We start from the raw sequence: 22905 nt of genomic DNA on the forward strand, positions 1-22905 counted from the left end.
TAACAACTCTGTATTTCAGTTAAAATGTTTTGTATTCCATCATTTTTATTGTATTATTTCTACCATAATTATCTAACATAGTCAGATTTAAATATTAATGCATTTTTACTATGCCAAACTGCCTTTATCATTTGGTAAATCAATATGTTTCATTGTATAGGAACAGATGTTTTATTTCCTTTTCTGACTTTTTCCATATATTGTATTAATATATAAAATTTATATGTGTATATGTATGTATATAATATATACATATATATTGTGTGTTTATATATAGATATAATATATATGGGGGAATTATATTGTTAGGCTTGCACTAGTCTTCCTGTTTGCATGCAAATTACTTTTGGTACAAATACAAAAGTTGTTCATTGCTAGAACCACAGCCCTTGCCAATTTGCCTTTAGGAATAATTTTTCTTTTACAATGATTTATTTTGCACCAAAAGGTGTTAGGAGTGACACTCTGCTCAGATTTTGATCAAAGATGGAATTTCTAGGCTCTCTTCTGACTCCTGTGTGACACAGTGTCAGTGTCATTAAACTGTCCTTCATACCTTTCAAAATACAATTAAGGTAATTTTCTTTCAATTCTAGGGGACATATCAACAAAGAAAATATTCCTTCTGGGTTCACTGACCTTGGTGATTGTATTTTGAGTGCTCAGGAAGTGGAAAAATTGCATGAAAATACTTCCGGCTGTATTGGAGAAAGGGGCAAACCTAAACGTCAGAAATCCAGTTCCAAACTTTTAGAGCTCAATGAAAATCAAGACAGTCTCGTGGTAAGTGAATAATTTTATAAAATTTTTACTGTGGCCAATGAGGAAATACCACATTTCTTTTCCTTGCTTTGTAAAAAATAAATAATAATTTCAATCTTGAGTTTTACAGAATTATAAAATATGAGGTCTGAAAGAGACCTTAGAGCTACTAAGTATACATACTTGTATTTATTTTTTATAAATATAAAAAACAATACTGAGAAAGATTATATTCTACCAAAGGAACCAGAGAAAGAACCACTTTGATTTCCATATTATTCAAATCAGTCTAGAATTCAAGTAAAATTCCATATTATTTTCAAATCTATATTCTTTGAAGTATTTTCTTCCAAATTAATCAGAAACACAAAACAATTACTGTCCTACCCAGTTACCTCAGACCTGAGCCCAGGATCATTAATTTAATATATAAGTGTTGCAAGTGATTTCAGTCAATAACTAAATAATTATTTGGTTTAACAGTTAATATACATCATCCTTTTTTGTATATGCTTCAGTTTCTCTGAAAAGTGAGAACCAAAGTCTGCCTTCTAGTTCTCTTTAGTTTTCAAAAATTTAACCAAAAAATATAAAGTTAAGTTAGATTTTATAGCATGAATTTGTATTCCTAAAAAAATAGGTAATAACATTCTTACTGTTTAGCGTGTAAATCTTATGATCGGCCTTATCGCTGACCAGAAGCTGGCTGGGTTCACACATTTAGCTGCATACACTTAGCAGAACTGACAGGCCACCTATTTTTTTCATAGTCAGTTTCTGCATGTACTCACAAAAGATTCCCAATTTTGCCCTAAATAAAATATACATAAATGCAAATTTAGGAAAAGCATATTTATTCTATTTTCCCCCAACGTGTGTTGATACTCTGTTTCTAGAAATAAACCGATCAGCCGGAGTGGTCAGAGAGCAGTCCTTTACCTCAGCCCCCATCTGATACAGCTCTCCAAGTAGAGAGTATTAGCCCTGAAACCATCACACCGTAAATGGTGTTTAATACTGACTTAATTCTTATTGGGGGGGAGTACATTTTTAAAAATCATACTAACTCTATTAGCTCTGCATTTGGTCCATGATTTGCTTATCTGCCAAAGACTAAAAAGTCTGACTCTTGGCTTCTTTGAAAAGAATGTATATAATACTTCTCTATTTGAATCTCTTTTTACTGAACTGAACCCGTAATTTTTTTTCACCAGGAATAGTGTCCAAAATGACCTATGTTCTAATAGCTAATAAAAATGGAAAAGTACATTTATTCCTTAAAATATGTGTTTGATTAGGGGGGAGGGCAAGAATACTATGGGAAATACAGAATCTAAAGAACTTGTGACACATGGACATGAATGAAAGGAGGGAATGGTGGGGGAGGGGTGTGGAGGGGGGAGGGGAATGAAGGGGGTAATGGGACAACTGTAATGGCATAATCAATAAAATATATTTTAAAAAATAAATAAATAAAAATAAAGTTACTATTATGGAAGCAAAAAAAGAAATGGTCAATTCATGTGAAATAAAAAGGACTCTGCTAACATGGAAAAAAAAAAACTACGGACATAGTCTTTGTTTAAAATAATTTACCATATTTTGCCATGTATAATGCATACTTTTTTGTCCCGATTTTTAAAGGAAAAATAGGATGCACATTATACATGGGTATAATAATTACACACCATGCATATAATAATGGGTATAATAATCCCAGGTACAATATGCACAAAAACATGGGTGCATATTATACACAGCAAAATACGGTAGATGGGAGAAACTAATTTCATTTTGGTCTTATTTATGTGAAAGGATTTGTCCCAACCTTCATTGCCAGTTTCCGCATTCCAGGACTGAGCATGTCACATGTTAACATAAGAGAGCTAAGTGGACCATGTCTTTGTTGCAATGAATAATTTAAAATCCTGCCAACACAACTTAGAAGGAAAACTTTCTTCATTTATGAAAGTGAGGGTTTTCTCTGAGATCTGTTCTAACTCTCATATTCCATGTGTTTTTAAATCAGATCTTCACAGGTAACCACAAAGCAAAGAGCCAGAGAACATAACAATGACTAGTATTTAGATTACATCCTGAAAGTCAAGTTGTGTATCTTACCACTATTCTTAACCTTCTAATTTTACTCTACCCAACTCTCCTTCAAAGTCTTTTTCTACTCTGCTTCAAGTTCTTCGCACCCCGACTAAACATCCGTTTATATGGCTGGTTTATGGTACATAATTGTATGCCTTCCCCATGCCAGGAAATACCTTGTGGGTACAACAGTGAGAAGAGTGGGCAAGAATTACTGCCCTCATGGAGCCCTACATGCTAATAAGTAAAACATAAGATATTAGATAATGATAACTACTGGAAAGAAGAATAAAGCAGGAAATGGGGACAGGAATTGTGAAGGAGCATGGGATGCAATTTTAAATAGAGCGGTCAGAGTAGACATCTCCAGACTTTGACATTTGAGTGTGAAGACCTAGAGGAAGGAGGGAAGCAAGCCACAGAAGTGCACACTATAATGACAGATGGCAAAGGTCCTGAGGCAAAAATTTATCTGGAATGTTCAAGAAACTACAAAGACACCATTGTGGCTAAAGGAGAGTGAGCAAAGTGAGACAGGTAATGGAAGAGAGGGCAGATTAAGTAAGGCCTCAGAGGTCATTGTCAGGCTCTGCCTTGACTCTAGGTGATGCAAAGCTACTGAAGGGTCTGGATAGAATGGTGACCTGAGTTATTGAAATCTGGTTTGACTACTCCATTGAGAATGGACAGGAAGTGGGCAGAAGCAGGAAAACCAAATTAGGAAGCTATTGCAGTAGAGTACTTTGGAGATGATGGTACTTTGAACTCAGAGCCAGCACCTAGTGCCTTGCAAACTGTACAATGCACTACTCCAGGGGCACTGTTCACATCAACTAAAATAAGAATGGCTCCTCCTAGTACATGGCAGTAGTCATAAAGTCATAGATGGGTTCTGGATACATTTTGAAGGTAGAATTGACAGGATTTCCTGACATTACCTGTGGGGTATGAAAGTAATAGAGGAGTCAAAGATGACTTCATTTTTGGCCTGAGCAACTAGAAGATTTGCGCTGCCAACTTACTGAAATGGAGAAGACAGAAGTTTGAGGATAATATCGAGTTCAGTTTTGGACATGTTAAGATTGAACTGCCCATCAGATATCTAAGAAGAGGGAGGCGACTGGATTTGTGGGCCTAGAGTCTAGGGAGGATATCCTGACTAGAGATAACAGTGTGGGAGTCATCAGCAGATAGAGGCTATTTAACGGCCATATACTGGATGAGTAACCAAGAGAGCAGTGTGGACAGAAAAGAGAGCTGGCCTTGGGGACTGTGAGCCTGAGGCATACCAACATTTAGAGGATGAGGAGATGAAAATATACCGGTAGGAAAGACTTAAGAAGAAGCAACCAGTGGAGTAAAAGAAAAAGGAGGTGAGTGTTTTTGTCTTGGATATTAAGAGAACCAAGTATCTTGAGTTGGAGGAGGGTCAATTGGTCAAGAGAAAGACTGCCTTTGACCACTGGAATTAGCAAACTGGATATCACTTAATAAGAGCAATTTTGGTGGGGACATGGTAGCAAAAGCCATTTTCCAGAAAAAATTAGAGGAGAATAACTGAAGACAGTGAGTAGTAATTTCACAATGAATCTCACTAACCCACAATGCAGCCAAAGAGGAGAATAAGTTGTAGACCTGGAAAAAAATGCACCTTGTAGACTTGAAATGTCTAACGTGAGAACTGTCAGCTGTGTGAGCACTGCCCCCTTTGTCCTTTCACTTCCCGATGTTGTCATGACCAGCAGAGACCAAGAGACTAACAGATAATTCAAAGCTCCAAAGTTCATGGCAGTGAGTGGCATTCGAGTCCTCTGCCCTGTCGCTGTTGCCATGGTCTCAGTCTTTACCTCTCTCCTTAAAGTAGCTCAGCCTGTGCCCTTCAGTCTCTCTCAGCAGGAAACCTTATCTCTTGGTTTACTTTGAAGAGGTAAGACATCTGGCTTGTGTTGCAACAAGGTTCCTCATCTTGCTTCAGAATTTCTGTAGATCTCAACTCATTTTATTTCCTTACCTGGTCAAATGATACAGTGGCTTTTCTAAATTCAAAGGTTAACCTTGAAGGTTAAGAAGTGTCTTTGGAAAGTCTATGTTCTGCATCATCTCCCCACCCCACTCCCATGTATGCATATGGACGTGGACACACACACTTGTCATTGGTTTCTTCATTGGCTCCTTCCTGTTGGCTGAGAAAAAAGTCTCTATCTGTAAAAACTCTCTCTCTAGAGCACAGTTGAACAGTTTGAATCAAAAGCCATAACTCAGTCATGCATTTTATCCAATAATGCTACCCAGGCTGCATTCTTCTACTACATAATTTAACTATGGAAAAGACTGTAAGCATTAGTTTTCTCACCCACAAGTGTATCTATAATTATGGATAATTAGAAGCAATTTAAATGTTCAAAAGTAGGAGACCAGATAAGTAGCCACTTGTGCCTCTATGTCAATTCAATAAAATATTATGCAATAATTAAAAAGTATGGCTCTGAAGACTATGTAATAGAAAATACTTGATGACAAGTGTTTTCAGTGCTGAGCATATATCTTCAATTTAATATCCCCAGTAATACATAAGCTACATATTATTAATATTCTAAACATGGGGAAAATGAGGCACAAGATGTTAAATAACTTGTTCAAGATCACATGTAGATAGTGAGGGATTCCACTATCCTCTCATACTCTCCCTCAATATTACAAGTAGGTCATGAAGCAGGATCTACAGTGCCTGCATTTGTGTGTGTGTGTGTGTGTGTGTGTGTGTGTTATTCATTCCTCAGGGAAAAACCTGAAAGGAAGTACACCTCAAACTCATTGTGTTGCGGTGATGGTGGTGGTGGCATTAGAGGCAATTTTTACTCCATCCTCTGTTTTCCACATAGTCACAGTCATACTAATTCTATAAATAGCAGACATTTACTACATGAAGAACAGAAGTTAGTTTCGTAGCTCTCTTACTCATAAGCACCTTCAGTCAATGTCACGTCCTCCCTCTGAAACTGCACATGAAGTTCAAGGAAGGAGCATAAGTCTTGCAGTCAGAGCCGAATCCTGGTTTCATGTCTGTCACTAAAGTGGCTATGGCGAGTGAGCATGTCCCTCTGTTACCACAGTTACTTCACCTACACAATCGGGGATATTAATATTCTTGCTGTCGTTTTTTGTGAGATTTAAATGCAACAAAATGTACTAAAGAACAGGAAAAACTGAAAACAGTACATATTTAAGTTCCTTTCTATTCCCTCTGCTCCGATCTTCCATATCTTTCCCTCATTTACCATCAAATATTTTGAACAGTCTATACTTGTCATTTCTAATTCTTTTCACACTTTTTCATCAACCCCTGGAGTCAGAAGTCTACCCCCACTTCTCTGAAGAAACTGCTTTCTTCATATCACTAATGGTTGGAACTGACCTTTCACACCCTGTGCTATGACGTCTGCTAGATCCTTGGCCTCACTGAGGCCTGTACTGCTCGATACTTTGTCCCTTTTTCTCAGAACTCTTTCTCCCTCAGCCTCTGGTGACTGTGCCCTCTCCTTGTCCTTTTACTACAATGACCATTTTCTTTTTCACTGTATCCTTTGCAGGCTCATTTCCCACAAAGCATGCCCGATGTAAATGCTGCCCACATTGCTGTCTCATATCTCTTTTTCATCAGCACTTTATCCGAGAGTCTCCACTTCCATGGTGCCAAATGTCACCTCTCTGCAAATGACTTCTAAACCAACATTAATTGACGTTTTCTGCAGTTCACCTTGGAAAGCACTTCAAACTCAACATGTTAAAACCAAACTTACTATCTTTTCTTTTCCTCTTTGATCTCTTGTTCACTCAAGATGCCCATTTGAATCTATCAGATCATTGTCTTTTGTCATTTTCTAAGTCCTTTCCTTTTTCTTACCCTCAGTCCTTCTTCCAACTTTTCAATAATTTGTCAAATCTTGTTGACTCTACTGTAAAAATGTTATATGCGCCACCTTTTTCTCTTTATATTGCCATTAATAGCTGAAGCCCTAATTGTGAGTAGTCTAGAACCTCAGAACAGCCATATCTCTCCAACTCCACCCTCCGCCGTCTTCATACCATTTTATCTGCCACTGCAAGACAGTCGGCTGCTCTTTGCGCTGTACGGTGCTGCTCAGCAAGGACTCCTGCACAAACTCCATGGCAGTTATTCTCCGAGGGCTGTCAGCATAAGGTAAGGAAGCCAGCATTGTGAACCACAGATTTAAAATGATTTCTTCCTTCAATCATACAACAGAAAACTATTGGCCAGCACTATTTAGGCATGAGGAACACAAAGGTGACCAAACAAACACACCCTGGTTTCCTGAAGTTGTCTTCTTTAAAGGATGAGACAGAAAAGAAACAAGTAAATATATAGTCAGATGGCAGTACATGCTGTGGAGAGAAATGAAACTGGATAAAGTAGGAAGTGGTGGGAGACCACGGATTGATGTTGTACAGATTAAGGTCCTCGGGTCAGGCCTCACTGAGGATAGAACTTGTGCAGGGGCCTGAAGGAGGTAAGGGAGCCATCAGGATACCTAGGAAGAGACTATCCAGGTAAAGATGGCAGTAAGTCTTCACCTTTTGGGGCTAAGGAAGAGGCTTCCGTGGTTGGAACAGAGTTGAGGGAAGAGTGTTGTAGAAGATGAGGTCATGATCATTAAGGCTTTGTAGCCATTTTTAGGTCTTTGGCAGTTACCCTGAGTGAGGTTAGGAGCCATTAGAGGATTAAAGGGAAGAAAGTCGTTTTCTGATGTACCGTTTGAAAGGATCATTTGGGCAACTGTGTGAAGAATAGCCCAGGGTGATGAAGGGTGGACAAGAACTGAAGCAAAATAATTGACATCATCTCAATCTAGGCCAGGATGACAGCAATGGAAGTAGCATGAAGTGGTCAGACTATGGATGTGTTTTCAAGTGGAATCAAGAGGATCCTCCACTGGGTTAGATATGGAATGTGAAGAAGCCTGGGAGGGGTGCAGAACATCACAAAGACTTTTGGAGTAGCTAGAAGAATGGAATGCCATTTACTAAGATAGAGAAAACTGTTGGAGGGGTAAGTCAGTAATTTCACTTGGATATGTTCAGCTTGAGATGTTTATTAGTAAAGTCAGATAGGCAGTTATATATATGAATCTGGAGTTTAGGGGAGGGGAGAAATAAAATAGGTTGGCACACAGTTGCTATGTAAAGCCTTGAGATAGACTGAGCTGGCCCCTAGGAAATGAGCAGAAAGAAGGGGTTCACGGACTGTGCCCTAGGACATAACATTTAGAGTATAGGTGGAAGGGAAGGTACAAGCAAAAGAGATTAAGAAGCAGCACCTAGAAATTTCCCATAGAGTACAGGGGCACTAGCTTACTAGATTTGAGTCAAGAGAAAATCAGAAGAGAGAAATTGAAATAGTAAGTAATCAATAATTCAAAATTATAATATCTAGCTAGCCTACATCTACTATTTGCTGGGAGCTATTTTGATGGGAAAGAGGAAGAAAAGCCTCCTTAAGTGGGTTCAGGAGTGTATAGGGGGAAATGAAGGAAAATAATACAGTAGCTGGAGACAATTCAAGATTAAGAGAGTCTTTTAAAAAGGCAGTTTATAGCACGGTATTTGTATAAATTAAGCCAAAGGGAGGAGGAAATGATGATGCAAGAGAATGGGATCCATTGCAGGATCAGTGTTCTAGAGGAACTGATGGGGGATGGGACCTAGTGGACAGGTGAAGGGGTTTGACGGTAAATTACTTTGATTCAAAGACCCTTTCAGCAGAATGAGAATGGTTTTCCCTCACCGCCTCCTTCACGTAGCACCAAAGGTCTGTCCGTGTTCTAACCTCAACCTACCTCTCATCTAAGAAAAGTGAACACTCTCTTAACTTTTTAAAAAAATATTTTTATTGAATTTATTGGGGTTACAGTGGTTAGAAAAATTATAAATATTTCAAATCTACAGTTCTGTAATGCATCATTGAGTTCACCATCCAAGATCAAGTCTCCATCACCCTGAATCCCCGCTTTCTCTCTCCTTCCTTTCTCCACCTTCCTTTCCCTCTGGTAACCACCATGTTGTCTGGGTCTGTGAGGACGTTTCTTTTTTTCTTTTTTTTCCTTTTTTTGGCTTAATCCCTTCATTTATTTCACCCAGCCCATGAGACTTCCCTCTCCTCTGATAGCTGGCAATCTGTTCTCTGTAATTATGAGTCTGTTTCTACTTTGTTTACCCTGTTCATTAGATTCCACATATAAGTGACATCATATGGCACTTGTCTTTCTCCGATTGGCTTATTTCACTTAGAATATTACTCTCCAGGTCCATCCGTGCTGCCACAAAAGTTAAAATTCCCTCCCTTTTAAGGCCAAGTACATTGTGTAAATGTCCCGCAGATTCTAACTTTTTAATTTTACCATGTGTATACACACATCTGGGATTCATTCTTTTTGTATACTATTGAGTGAGAAGAGAATGTGCTAGCCTTGAATTTTATGCTTCCTCGATTAATAGTTAACATTTGAATTCAGGTGGAACCTATCATAGAAATGAAGGTAATATAAACAGTGTAACAAACTACACAGTGGGAGCAGTCACCAGAACACAAAAATCACGATGGCAAGGACAGGTGCCTGTCTGGTTCACCATTGTAGCCCCATACCCAGACAAGCCGGCACTCACTGAAAATGTGTTGGGGAGGTGGGGGAATGAGTGAATGAATGGGTAATTTGTGGAACAAAAAGACGCAAAACACAATGTCTTGAGCTTAGTAAAAGTCTTGTTCTCCTGCGAAGGTCCAAAGCAGGGCTTTAGGTTTGAGGAGAGGAGTCGAGGGCTTGCTCCAGTTGCCCAGCGACCCAGGCCAACCTCCTCTCAGCCCTCTTCAGCAAGTAGCACTCTGGTGGTTTTCGTGCCCATTCTAGCTCACAAAAAGAACAGACATGAAACATACCTGTAGTTAGTTAGTCTCTTAACCAGGTCTGGAAGCCACACACATCATTTCTCACATCCTGTTGGAGAAAAGATGGTCTTGTGGCCATATCTCACTATAAGGGAACCAGGAAATGTGTTGTTCTCTAGCATGTGGCTACTTCATTACTGTGGGGAGAGCAGGATAGATTTGGGTGGGTAGCTAGCAAGCTCTTCCACAGGCATCTTCTTCCAGTACCAGTCGTTATTTCAGAATAAAAATTAATTTCTACAGTTTGAAGCAGCAAAACATAAAATGTACAAAAGGGTACAAAAAGAAAATTCACATGTGCCATTAATCATTCACTAATGAGACCGTTTCAACTATTCACCTTCTCTCAGAGCTCAAGGTTAGAATAATGAACCTGTTTTGACTAGCAGCATTCCATGTAGCCTTCAGACTGAGCTCTTTGTAAATTCAAAAAAGGCTGTTTTTCTTTTTCTTTTTTTTTTTTTTGGTGTCCTCTATAAAGGCTTTGTCAGCATTTTATAGTTTTAGAAGACAAATTTGTTTTTGCTCCAACTGGTTTCAAGTGCTTCAGTGGTCAAACAGGTTTCGAGCCTTAGCTTCAATGTGAGATGGGGAGGCGGGCAGTGCAGGGGAAAGAACTGAGAATAAATTCCACAGGCTGAAGATTTTTAAGAGACTTATGCTCTTTTTAAGTTTGAGGTTATTTTTAGGATTTAGAAGGGTGGTTCTTAAATTTCAGTTCCTTCTGATATCCCAAAATTGTTCAAATAAGTTATATTATAGCAAATCTGTGTGTTTTGAAAATTACCAGTAGGACTTATATGAGGCAAAATTTTCTGGATTATAAACAAGATATTACCTGTCCTTTTGTAAAAAAATGAAATTCAAAAAGCAATTTCATGACTTATACTTAAAGTCATAATCTGTTCTTTGCTATTTCTTTTTTAATATATTTTATTGATTATATTATTATAGTTGTCTCATTTTCCCCCTTCATGCCCCTCCACCCTGCACACCCTCTCCCACCCACATTCCCTCCTTTAGTTCATGTCCATGTGTCACAAGTTTTTTAGATTCTACATTTCCCATACTATTCTTGCCCTCCCCCATCTATTTTCTATCTACCATCTATGATACTTATTCTCTGTACCTTTTCCTTCTCTCTCCCCCTCCCACTCCCCTGTTGATAACCCTCCATGTGATCTCCATTTCTGTGGTTCTGTTCCTGTTCTAGTTGTTTGCTTAGTTTGCTTTTGCTTTTGTTTTAAGTGTTGTTGTTAATAACTGTGAGTTTGCTATCATTTTACAATACATGTTTTTTATCTTCTTTTTCTTAGACGAGTCCCTTTAACATTTCATATAATAAGGACTTGGTGATGATGAACTCCTTGAACCTGACCTTATCTGAGAAGCACTTTATCTGCCCTTCCATTCTAAATGACAGCTTTGCTGGATAGAGCAATCTTGGATGTAGGTCCTTGGCTTTCATGACTTGGAATACTTCTTTCCAACCCCTCCTTGCCTGGAAGGTTTCTTTTGAGAAATCAGCTGACAGTCTGATGGGTACTCCTTTGTAGGTGACTGTCCCCTTATCCCTTGATGCTTCTAGGATTCTCTCCTTCATTTTAATCTTGGCTAATGTACTTACGATGTGCCTTGGTGTGTTCCTCCTTGGGTCCACCTTCTTTGGAATTCTCTGCGTTTCCTGGACTTTCTGGAAGTCTATTTCCTTTGCCAGATTGGGGAAGTTCTCCTTTATTATTTGTTCAAATAAGTTTTCCACTTGTTGCTCTTCCTTTTCCCCTTCTGGTACCCCTATGATTTGGGTATTGGAATGTTTAAAGATGTCCTGGAGGTTCCTAAATCTCTCCTCATTTTTTGAATTCTTGTTTCTTCATTCTTTTCTGTTTGGTTGTTTCTTTCTTCCTTGTGGTCCACTCCATTGATTTGAGTCCCAGATTTGTTTCCATCACTATTGGTTCCCTGTGAAATTTGCTTCATTTCACTTAATGTAGCCTTCATTTTTTCATCTAATTTGTGACTAAAATCAACCAGTTTTGTGAGCATCCTGATCACCAGTGCTTTGAACTGTGCATCTGATAGGCTGGCTATCTCTTTGTCACTTAGCTGTATTCGTTCTGGAGCTTTGATCTGTTGTTCCATTTGAGCCATTGTTTTTTGCTCTGGTCGTGCCTGTTAGGTAATGAGGGGCAGAGCCTTTGGTGTTCACCCTGAGCAGGGCAACCCAGTTGCTGGATTGTGATGCTGTTTGTGTGGCAGGGCATCTGAGAGGGAACAATGGTGCTTGCTTGCTCTCTGCTGGATATCAGTCACTTCCCCCACTTTCCCCAAGCAAACTGGGCCCTTCTGGTGCTGATTCCCAGGTAGGTGGGCTGTGTACATTCTAGGACCCTGTGGGTCACTCCAGCAAACTCTCCTATGAGGCTGGGCATCTCTCCCACTGCCTCAACCCCCACAGGTGTCTTCTATAGGTGTTTTGAGGCTTTATTTCCCCAAACTGGGGCCCTAGGTTGTGCAGTCTGTCTCGCTCCCCAGTTTTGCCTGGTTTATCCACAGGCGAATGTGTGACTGCCTGGTCAGCCAGCCTCCTTGCATGCCTTGCTGGGTCTGCCAGCCGCCACCTGTGCACCCAGGGTCCACCCACTGCTGTCTTGCAAGCCTGGGTTTTGTCAGCCGCTGCCTTGGGCCTCTGGGTCTGCCAGCCACTGTTTTTTGTTTTGCCATGACACCTCTTCACCCAGCCACCCAACTCTGCCCTTCCTACCAGTCTGGATGAGTGTGTTTATTTTAACTCTTTGGTTGTTGGACTTCTATACAGTTCAATTTTCTGTCAGTTGTAGTTGTCCCCCCGCCCCTAAATTTTTGTTGTTCTTATTTTGGTTGTGCAAGGAGGCAGTGCACCTACCTACGCCTCCATCTTGGCCAGAAGTCTTTGCTGTTTTTTAAAATTAGCTATTTATTGTAAAAGATTCCAACTTTAGAAGGCGAATTAAAAGTTGATGCAAGAAAACATTTTTTGTAAGAGTTCTATTAACTTCAACCTTTAACAAATGAAAACATTAATGAACTACTCTTACCACACCTAGAAAAGTGTTTTAGACATAAAACAGCTCAAAACCTTCAAACAGCATCAAGCCAGTATTTTCTGCTAAGTACTATTTACAACTACAGAACACTTGAAAGTCTAGTAATGTACTTCTCATACAGTGAAAGCATTCCACATTTCAGCCATAGCACAACCTGTACATTCCATTTGTCCCTTTCCTCATATCAGTGAAGTGGGGAAATTGCTGATCTGTTTCATACCTTAATCTTCCCTCCCTAAACTTTAGACAAAGAATGGAAGTCAGAATTTATAAAGCATTTTGCACCCAGGGAAATAGGTACTTCCATTACTGTACTCATAGATCTTCACTATCCTTGTTAGTTTCATTCCAGAAAAAAATGGAGGTAAGTTGCTACCTAGAACACATTCCTCACGTGTTCCTGTTCCCAGAAGGCATGGGACAAACCTCATCTACTTTAGCAAAGAAACACTGTGTACTTGCATGCTGCTTTAGTGAAACCAGACCGTGAATATTCAACAGTCTCAAATGTGTGGAGGACAACCTGAAAATTGGAATTATTATAAAGCTTTAAAGAGAAATACTGAACAATATTGAAAGTCACCATTTGTCAATTATATCTATAAAAACTCAGAGCCTTGGGAAGGTCTTAAGTGTATGGACCAAACATTCTTTTTTAAAGTGGGGTGGGGAGGATGTTGAATAAGTTAGTACTGACTTGTTATAACCCTGGAGATGAGCTAAACTTTCTCACGTTTTCAACTGCTTATTGCAAAGCTTTCAATTATATAGTATACCTATCTTTTAAAAATATTTCTTAAAACGTATATCAATTATATCTTGGTTCTTTCTGTTCAGGAAAAAATCAATCTTCTAACATCTTCTAAGTTTGCTAACTAAAGAAATATCTTTAAATTTATGTAATGCTATTATGGTTTATTTTTTGTTCTTTCTGAATATTTCTTAGCCTTAATCTAAAGATTGTTATCTCTTTTGAAATAGCCATTTGTGTGTCATTATAAATGTATTTCATTGATACTGTTTTAAAATGGTCTGAAGGTAACTGGTTGTGCTTTGGCTAAGAATTCATGTTTCAGAACTTTAGGAAAACTTAATACTATTGCACTAGATCTTACACTAAAGATTTTGATAACCTACTGAAGATTACCAATGGGAACAAAGGTTCTTTGTCATAGGCGTATCACTTTTTATCAGGAAGATCACATTCAGGTAATAAGAGCAATTTTGCTTTGGTTTAAAGAGAGCCATTTTAAAGAGGCTTTTTCTAACTTAAACTTCAGAGGTATAAAAAGGTGAATATACTTGTCATAATTTTTTAGTTTCTCAGGTTTCTTAAAGTTATCTTATTTTGAGTTATCTAAGCATATAAATCAGAGTTCAGTACAGACATGGCCTTTTCAGTTCCTGGGACATCATTTTACCTATAAACAAATAATAGTAAAATATTTTCCTTGGGGATTTCCTGGCTTTAGAAATAATGATGTCAGTAACAACAATATTTATTAAATGTACTAGGTATTATTCTGGTGCTTTACACATATTATCTCATTTTAATCCTCATGACCACACTATGTTAAGTATTGTCACCATCTCCATTTCCATATGAGCAAATTGAGAGTCAAGTAGGGTCATACAGGTGGTAAATGATGAAACCACCATTATAAGTTAGATTATGCTGTCTCCCTTTGTTTCTGTTCTTTGATGCAGCCTACATTTTAAACTTTAAGAATTCTAGAGAATAGAAAATAGAAAATAATTCATCCATCCTCCAAGCCAAAGATTTTTTTTACTCTATTTATATGTTTATTTTTTAGAGATTTTTATATATGCAGATTTTTATGGGATTACTTTGGTCCTTAATCAAATATACTTTATAAAAGGTTTTTTCATAATGGGAGGTTATAAATATGTAGATGAACATATGTTGCCTCAATATGTGTTTGTGTTTTCAATGATACAGAGTAGGTGAATTGTACTTAATGTCCTTTTTTATCTTCACTTGTCCTTGAGAACATTTTTTCAGTGCTTTTAGAGAGAGAGGCAAAGGAAAAGAGAGAGATAAAAACATCAATTGGTTGCCTCTCATAGACTCAACTGGGGATCAAACCCACAACCCAGGTATGTGCCCTAACTGGGTATCGAACCTGCAGCCTTTTGGTGTAGCGGATGATGCTCCAACCAACTGAGCCACACCAGCCAGGGCATGCTTAAAGGCCTTTGAATGTAGATATGAATCTTTGAGCTCAGTGGTATTCATGTCCACATCTCCAAATCAGCTATGTTTTTGAGTCTACTGAATGTCAAAAAAATGCTCTTGTTTGCTTATTTCTAATCTTCCTTCATGGAAATTGCTTACTTATTCTGTACTTAGTCATCTGAATTGCATGTAGAAGTCATTGGCTGGTATTCACAGAGGCAGTCAAAAAATCTTACAGATATGCTTCCTGACAAGCATTAAGCCCTCTTGGTCAGCATGAAATACATGCTATTCAAAGTAAGTTTTCCATTTGCATTTTTTCATGTTAGCAAATATAAAGATTAATATTAAATGTTGCAGAAAGGCTCTTAAGTTCACCCCACTTCTTTTCACGATGTTTTATAGTTTAGGTATGTATTACCCAAAGCATATTAGCAATACAAACTGAAAAGTTGTTAAATAAGCAGTGAATGTTACATCAGTTTCTGATTAGATTTGAGGTCAGATTCCTCAATTCTAGTTCTAATGCTACCCATATATTCTGGCGACCTGGGTTTTGCTCCGTTTAGCTATAAAATGTGGATACTACCTAACAGGACATCATAGGGTACAATGACCATTTCTGTGATGCTGCCAGATATCTTGTTAAGGAATGATAGTTTAACATATACTTTCATGCAAGCAGTGTATAATGAACTATGATAGTTTGACTGGTTTTAACAAACATAGAAATAGGAGGACTAGAATTAGTCACCTCTCCATATTACCTGATTTTCCTGAGCACTGACGGGTAACTGCAAGAAGAAGGGAGAGTCTGCTACTGCATATTTCTGACCATTTGTCAACTAATGCCTTGTTTTGTCACAGAATATGGAACATGTCAATTCCTCACCACCTCATGAGAGGGCGCGACCTGATGATGTTGAACTGATGTCCAGTGACAGGTAATTTTAGAATGTTCTCCTCCCATGGTTTATGACACTATGAATCGATTTTTTTTTTCACTTAATGCAGTGTGCAGTATAAGAGCTAAAAAGAAAAGAATTAATGGACTATATGTTTACCAACAGTGTTTGATAGCAAGAAAAATACTTAGAATAAAAAATCTACACTGGTGCTATAAGAGACAAATACCATATTCATGTTTGTGCTTCTGTGTTTGTTATGTTTTGATTTGATGACTTCGTGTTTCGGGGGTTGTATAAGAATTTTATTTAGAGCTACTCAGCTTACTTTTAGGATAAAGTAAATCAATTTCAGGGGATGAAAAGCATTGTTATCAAACACATTGACATTTTATGATATTTTGTTGTTGTTCGTAGCAAAGAAAGTGAAAAGGACAGTGGACATACCCAGCATTTTGAGGTAAGAGGCCGACAACAACAAGACCAAGAGTGGGACAGGACTGGGCCTATATCCCTGAGAGCAGAGAGAGGCATCATAGCCTGTCAGTAGGGACAATGAGATCCAGGGACAGGGTTGCAATTGGTTAGAAAGGTAAATGCCCAAAGATTACTTGAGAAATCATATGAACTCTGTTCTTCTTCTTTTTCAATCCTTTTATTTTACTTGCACAGATAAACTTCAGTAGCATGGAGATTTGTCTTTAGGTTTTCCATAATTTTTTTTAAAAAGCTACTGGTTTGATTTCCCATGATTTTATGCATTTTTAAGGGATTGAAATAGCCAGTGACTTTCAGTGGCTCTCTCGCAGGCATTATCTCATTAACTTTCAAATTAACATAGTTTGAGATATTAAATCCAATTCACTTCCTGAGTTTTATGTCTCATTTTAAGTCAACAGGGTAGAAAATATGTCTAACTCCCTAATGTTGCATATGCCTTACAGTTTCTGTTCCTCGCCCAACTTCCCCATTGTCTTCCAAGGGCATCACCCCGTTGACCCAAGTGTTGGGTTTCTTTGGCTCTCGGCTCTGGCTCAGCTTCCTTTCATTCATGTGTGTAGCTCATTGCCACTGCCACGTGCCTCCAGCCTCGCCACCACTCTTGTTTTCTTTTTGGCAAGAATTAAAGTTTTTCTCAACCTGTTCTTGTATTCTGACTGTTGATATATCAATTACACCTAGAACTCTCCCTCTAACCCAGTGATTCCCAATCTTTGTCTGGCACTGACCTAATTCACTCAAGGATTAATTCAAAAATTTACCGAATATTGAGTCATACTAGGTACAGGGACTGTTCTAGGAGCTGGGACTTGATAACAGTAATAACAGCTACAACGCTTCCTCCACAAAGTTGTATATTCTAGCTGCTCACAAAACTGGAAGCCGCGGGCCCCCTTCTTAGAAAAACGCACAGTCGTGTCAGAGTTGGCAGAAAATTGCTGGAAATCGGTGGCCATCCCCTCCCTGCCCTGTGGACTCCTCGTTTTCTCCCTTTAGTTCTCATCCTGTGTGCTCCTCACTGACCGGGCCAGACTCCGCCTCTGAGCCAGCCCTTCCATCTCTTACTTCCACTCCTTTCAGCTGCCTTCCCTGGGACCCAGACACGCCCTTCTTGTCCCTACGCAGCTTTTCTTCAGAGCATGATATTGTTGTTCTATGTTTCTCCTGGTGGTGTCCTTTCTCTGCTGTCTTCCTGTGTTCACAGCAAGCACCTACTTATCATGCCGTTGAACTTTATTTTAAAGAAAATTGCTTTGCCAGCCTCCGAGAGAGGTCTTCTCAGTTCTTCCCTTTTATACCTATTATCTTTTATGAGATGAAAGGGTACAGGGAAACCTTTGTGGTTGAACTTCATAACATGAACTCATAAATTCCAGCTGGCACCCAAACTTAATTCAGAACTCAATTTCCCTTGGTACTTTTGTGGCTGGCTCCCACGGCTGTGGCCGAGTCATGGAGAGAGAACCTCAAATCCTTCTTTCGTGTGCCCGGAGCGGTTTTCACATGTGCAGTTACCTGTCAGTGCTCAGACCACTGTTGGCGTTCCTTCAGCACTCGCTATTGGTAAGCATTGTCATCACGATAATTTCAGCCAGGGCGTAAAATTAGGTGGTGAGTTAAAATCTAGACTTTCTGTATCATCTTTCTTTTACAACTGCAGCAATGGAGGAAAAAAAGACATCACTCTACAAGATGTGGGATCGAGTTTCTGCTCATGAAGGCATGTGCCTCTTTCACTGAAGGAAATATTTCATTATTAATGGAGGGCTGTGAAAAGATCCATCTTACATTTTGAAATCTCTTTTCCTGTTTCTAGTGTGTTATAATTGTTTACCTTTTAATATATGTAGCACTTTCTAGAATGTACTCTTCAACTGAAGTAATTAATGGATTTTCTGCTAGTACCACAATAATTTCCAAATTTCAGAGATGAAAATAAGTCTAGATTTTGGTTGCATCTCCTCGAATTCTGTTTAGCCAATGTTTTATTTCAAGTCTCCTATAGCATCAGATTGAGATGCCAAAATTACATGATAATGTATCCATTTTTGTCTTCCATTAAGGCAGGTTTTGTCCTCATTAACATTATTGTCTATTAAATTCTCCAATTCATGCAAGATACAACAAATGACACCTATTAGGGAAAGGTGGTTTGACTTCCTCGTGTTGACCAGTGTTTCCATTGGAATGAGGAACGATGACCTTCAGCCGTGCTCTGCAGGCTGGGTCGCTCAGGTGTTTGTAGGCTGGTGCACCAGGGCTGTGGGCTCCATCACCATGTGGGACACAGGCAGGAAGCAACCAATGAATGCATGGGTGTGTGGATCAACAGATACTTGTTTCTTTTCCTCTCTCCCTCCCTTCCTCCATTCCTCCCCCTCCTCTGTTTTTCCCTCCTCTCCTTCCTCCACTCTCGCCCCATTCCTCCCCCTCTCAAAAAAAATCAACAAATAAAAATTTAAAAGACAATGCTCTGTAAAGAGAGGCTTTGTTTCTCAAAGGCAAATGCAGACACAACTGCAACTGTATTTTTTAAATAATCAGTTTGCAGCCTTAAATGTGCTTTTGTGTTGAAAAGTGAAACTGGGCTTATCCCTTTGTTGTACATCTTTTCCATTTCCTATGATTATGGCACTAATCTTATACAAAAGGAGAGTCGGCTGTGATCTCAGATGGTGAATGAGAGTTCTCTGTTTTCCATTTTATCTCAGTTTAAGTGGTTTGTATTAAAATCTAACGTGTTGATAACAAAACACAAAGTTAGAGTCACTTCAAAATGCCAAAACCTAAAGTATGGTTTCTTTGGTCATTTAGAAAGGTGCACATTAGAATAGAATATGTAACATATTCTATTCTAATTCATATTCTATTCTTTTCTATTCTAATTCATATTCTATTCATATTCTAGAATAGAATATGTAACATATTCTATTGGGCAACATAAAGTGCTGTGACACAAGGAACAGCCTAGGAAAGCTAAGACGGTGGCTAGGCAAACATGATTCCCAGCACAGCTACCTCCAAATTGCGATAAAGCTACAGAACCACTATCCTGTACCACCAGAAATCAAGCTGAATGGAAGTCCTACAACTATGCAATTAAAGAAGAAACTACATCAAAATTGGTAGGAAGAGCAGAGGCATGGAATGAGTGGGCCTCACACCCAGGTGTGGCCAATAAAAACTGGGAGCGATATATCTGGAGCAAGGGGTCCCAGCCCAGGAATTCCAGTACTAGGAAGATAAGTCCCCATTACTTCTGGCCATAAAAACAGGTAGAATGGAAGCTGTGAAAGACAGTAACTGCCAGATTCGTAGGCAGTTCCTCGTGCAGGGCCCACACACAAGCTTACTCAGACTCACTTCTTCTGAGCTCCAGCACCAGAACAGCAGTTTGAACGGCACCAGAGGCACACAGGGAGCAACTGAAGTGTCTGCCATCAAAGTGAGAGCTGGGGGACAGCCTTCTCCCTTACAGAAACACTGCCAGAGGCCATTGATCCTTTTATGAGACCTCCTCCCACTCAGAGCCAGCAGGTGGGTGCCATATCTGAGTCCTCATCAACCTGACTAACACTGTTTGTCCCACTCTTATGATTTCCTGGGGTTCTACCCCACCCAACTTTGGGGCCCACCCAAGCTGTTTCCAATAGCTTTTCCATATGAAGGGCTTGTCTTTGCTCATATTTCAGATTTTTTTTAAATCCTCTCAAAAAGCAACAATGGGCCTCAGCAAACCACCTCATGTGAATAGCCCCAGGCCTAGCCTTAGCAGCAGCTGGCCTTGGTTCACAATTTGGCTACTCTGGGACACCTCCAAGCCCCGCCTAAGTAGCAGCCTCCTACAGATTGCTTTGTAGCTTATGCCCAGACAGAACACAGGAGGTGGCTGACTTTGGCCTACACATCCCAGGAAGCCCCAGATCCTGCACACCCAGTGGACAGCTATAGACCCTATCACAGCACCACCACCCAACCAGCTCGACAAGTAACATACTCAAGGAGTGGAGTCAGCAAGCACCAGAGACCTGCTGAGTAAGTCCTGCTCTATGGAGTGGGCCCCCCGCACAGCTGATCCTCCACAGTAGTCAGAGGTTGTTGGTCAGTGGTCACAGCCAATCCTTGCAGCTGATTAACCTGGATAATCCCTCTCATGGCTCAACTACAAGAAGAGGGTGTACTCAGCCCACACAATGGGTGCACCTCAAGTACCCAGCTTGAGTGGTAGAGGAGGCTGTGCTACTGCGCCTTACAGGACGCCTACTACTTTGGGCCACACTGAAGACATGGAGTCAAAGCAGCTTGACCTGGTACATAGAAACAAACACAGGGAGGCTGCCAAAGTGAGGAAACAAAGAAAAGTGGCCCAAATGAAAGAACAGAACAAAACTCCAGAAAAAGAACTAAGCAAAATGGAGACAAGCAAGCTACTAGATGCAGAATTCAAAACATTGGTTATAAGGCTGCTCAGCCAGCTTAGGGGAAGAACAGATGAACTCAGAGAGAACTTCAACTGTATAAAAAAGGTCATGGAAACCATAAAACAGAACCAGTCAGAAATGAAGGATACATGGTAACTGAAATGAACAATTTACAGGGAGTCCACAGTAGAGTAGATTAAACCGAGAATCAGCAATTTGGAATATAAGAAAGCAAAAAAAAACCAATCAGAATAGCAAGAAGAAGAGAAAATTTTTAAAAAATTAGGATATAGTAAGGAGCCTCTGGGACAACTCCAACATTTGCATCATGGGGTTGATGAAAGAAGAACAGAAAGAGCAAGAAGTTGAAAACCTATTGGAAAAAATAATGACAGAAAACTTCTCTAATTTGGTGAAGGAAATAGGCATAGGAAGCACAGAGAGTCCCAAACAAGATAAACCCAAAGAGGCCCACTCCAAGACACATAATTAAAATGTCAAAGGTTAAAGACAAAGAGAATCTTCAAAGCAGCAAGAGAAACCAATTACCTACAAGAGACATCTCATGAGACTATTGTTTGATTTCTCAAAAGAAACTTTGCAGGCTAGTAGGAATTGGTAAGAAATATTCAACTTGATGAAAACTGAGGACCTACAACCAAGACTACTCTACCCAGCAAAGCTATCATTTACAATCCAAGGGCAAATTAAGAGCTCCCAGACAAGAAAAAGCTAAAGGAGTTCATCATCACCAAACCAATATTATATGAAATGTTAAAGGGTCTTTCTGAAGAAGGAGAAGAAAGAAGAAGGAGAAGGAGACAAATATGAACAATAAAATAGCAATAAGTACATTTTTATTAACAATTAAACCTAAAACACAAAATAAGCAAACAAGCAGAACAGAAACAGCCGTCATAGATACAGAGAATGTTTTGATGGTTGCAGAATGGAAGGGAGGTCAGGGGGTGGGTGAAAAGGTAAAAGAATTCAGAAGTACAAATAGGTAGTTACAGAATAGCCATGGGGATGTAAAGCACAGCATGGGAAGTAAAAGAGCCAAAGAACTTACATGCATGACCCATGGACGTGGACAATGGTGTGAGGATTGCCTTAGGGAGTGGGGGACTGAGTGGAGGAGGCCAAAGGGGGAAAATTGGACAACTTTTATAGCATAATCAATAAAATATAATTTAATAAAAAAGAAGAACCTAGTTCACTGTTCCCTGAGCATATATAGCATCCAAAGTTCTTGTTCTTTTGATTATTTTTAAACTAAATGAGGAACTGAAAGGATTCAGCTACAAAAACAAGTGTAATTGAGGCCATGGAAGAGAGATTGTCCTTAAAACTAGCAATTTCTAGATTCTAAAAATTATTGCTGAAAATACAGGTTTTCAGAGTTCTGTTTAAATGGAGTTTGTACCTTATGCTTCAATTTGATTCATTCTGGTAACTTATAACAATAACTTATTATAAGTTATTTTGGAAATATGCTTTGGTATAAAATCCATACTATTAAAACTATAACTTTATAGTTAATCTTTTTGCCAAAAAGCAAAATATAAGTATTATTTATTTCAGAAAAGCATATTACATTATCTGGCAGAGGTTATTTAATGTCAGTAGTATAAGGTTAACAAAGGTTAAATTCTTTCAAGATATTTCCACATTCTTTATGCTTTCTAAGCCTACTGCTTAGGAGAGCTTAGAAGCATACCTTTGATAACAAACAAGACATTCATAATAAATGAAAAACTATTCCTTTTTTCTTATCCTGCTTCAAAAAAGAAAAGGAAGAGAGAGAGAAAGGAAAGAAGGCTTCTAGTCAAGACTGAGAATTAATATTGATAACAGGAACTTCGGTGCATTCCTCATTTTACTGTGAGAAAGATTGAGACAGGATCTAAAATAGACTTATTAACAAGTATCTATGAAATGAATGAGTCTTATTTTAACTGCGCTGTATGTCATA

At 39.0% G+C, this 22905-nt stretch overlaps 1 protein-coding gene across 1 annotated transcript in view; it reads left to right on the forward strand.

Moving 5' to 3' along the window:
• FAM13A (family with sequence similarity 13 member A) overlaps positions 1 to 22905 on the forward strand; it is a 281967-nt gene that overhangs the window by 222668 nt on the left and 36394 nt on the right. Inside the window, 3 exon segments of the mRNA XM_037046120.1 lie at positions 597 to 783; positions 15971 to 16047; positions 16426 to 16468. Coding sequence (XP_036902015.1) covers positions 597 to 783; positions 15971 to 16047; positions 16426 to 16468 — 307 coding nt within the window.

This window comes from Sturnira hondurensis, unplaced genomic scaffold (genome assembly GCF_014824575.4).
Source record: "Sturnira hondurensis isolate 20B ecotype Veracruz unplaced genomic scaffold, ASM1482457v3 Scaffold0004998, whole genome shotgun sequence".
Taxonomy (NCBI): Eukaryota; Metazoa; Chordata; class Mammalia; order Chiroptera; family Phyllostomidae; genus Sturnira; species Sturnira hondurensis.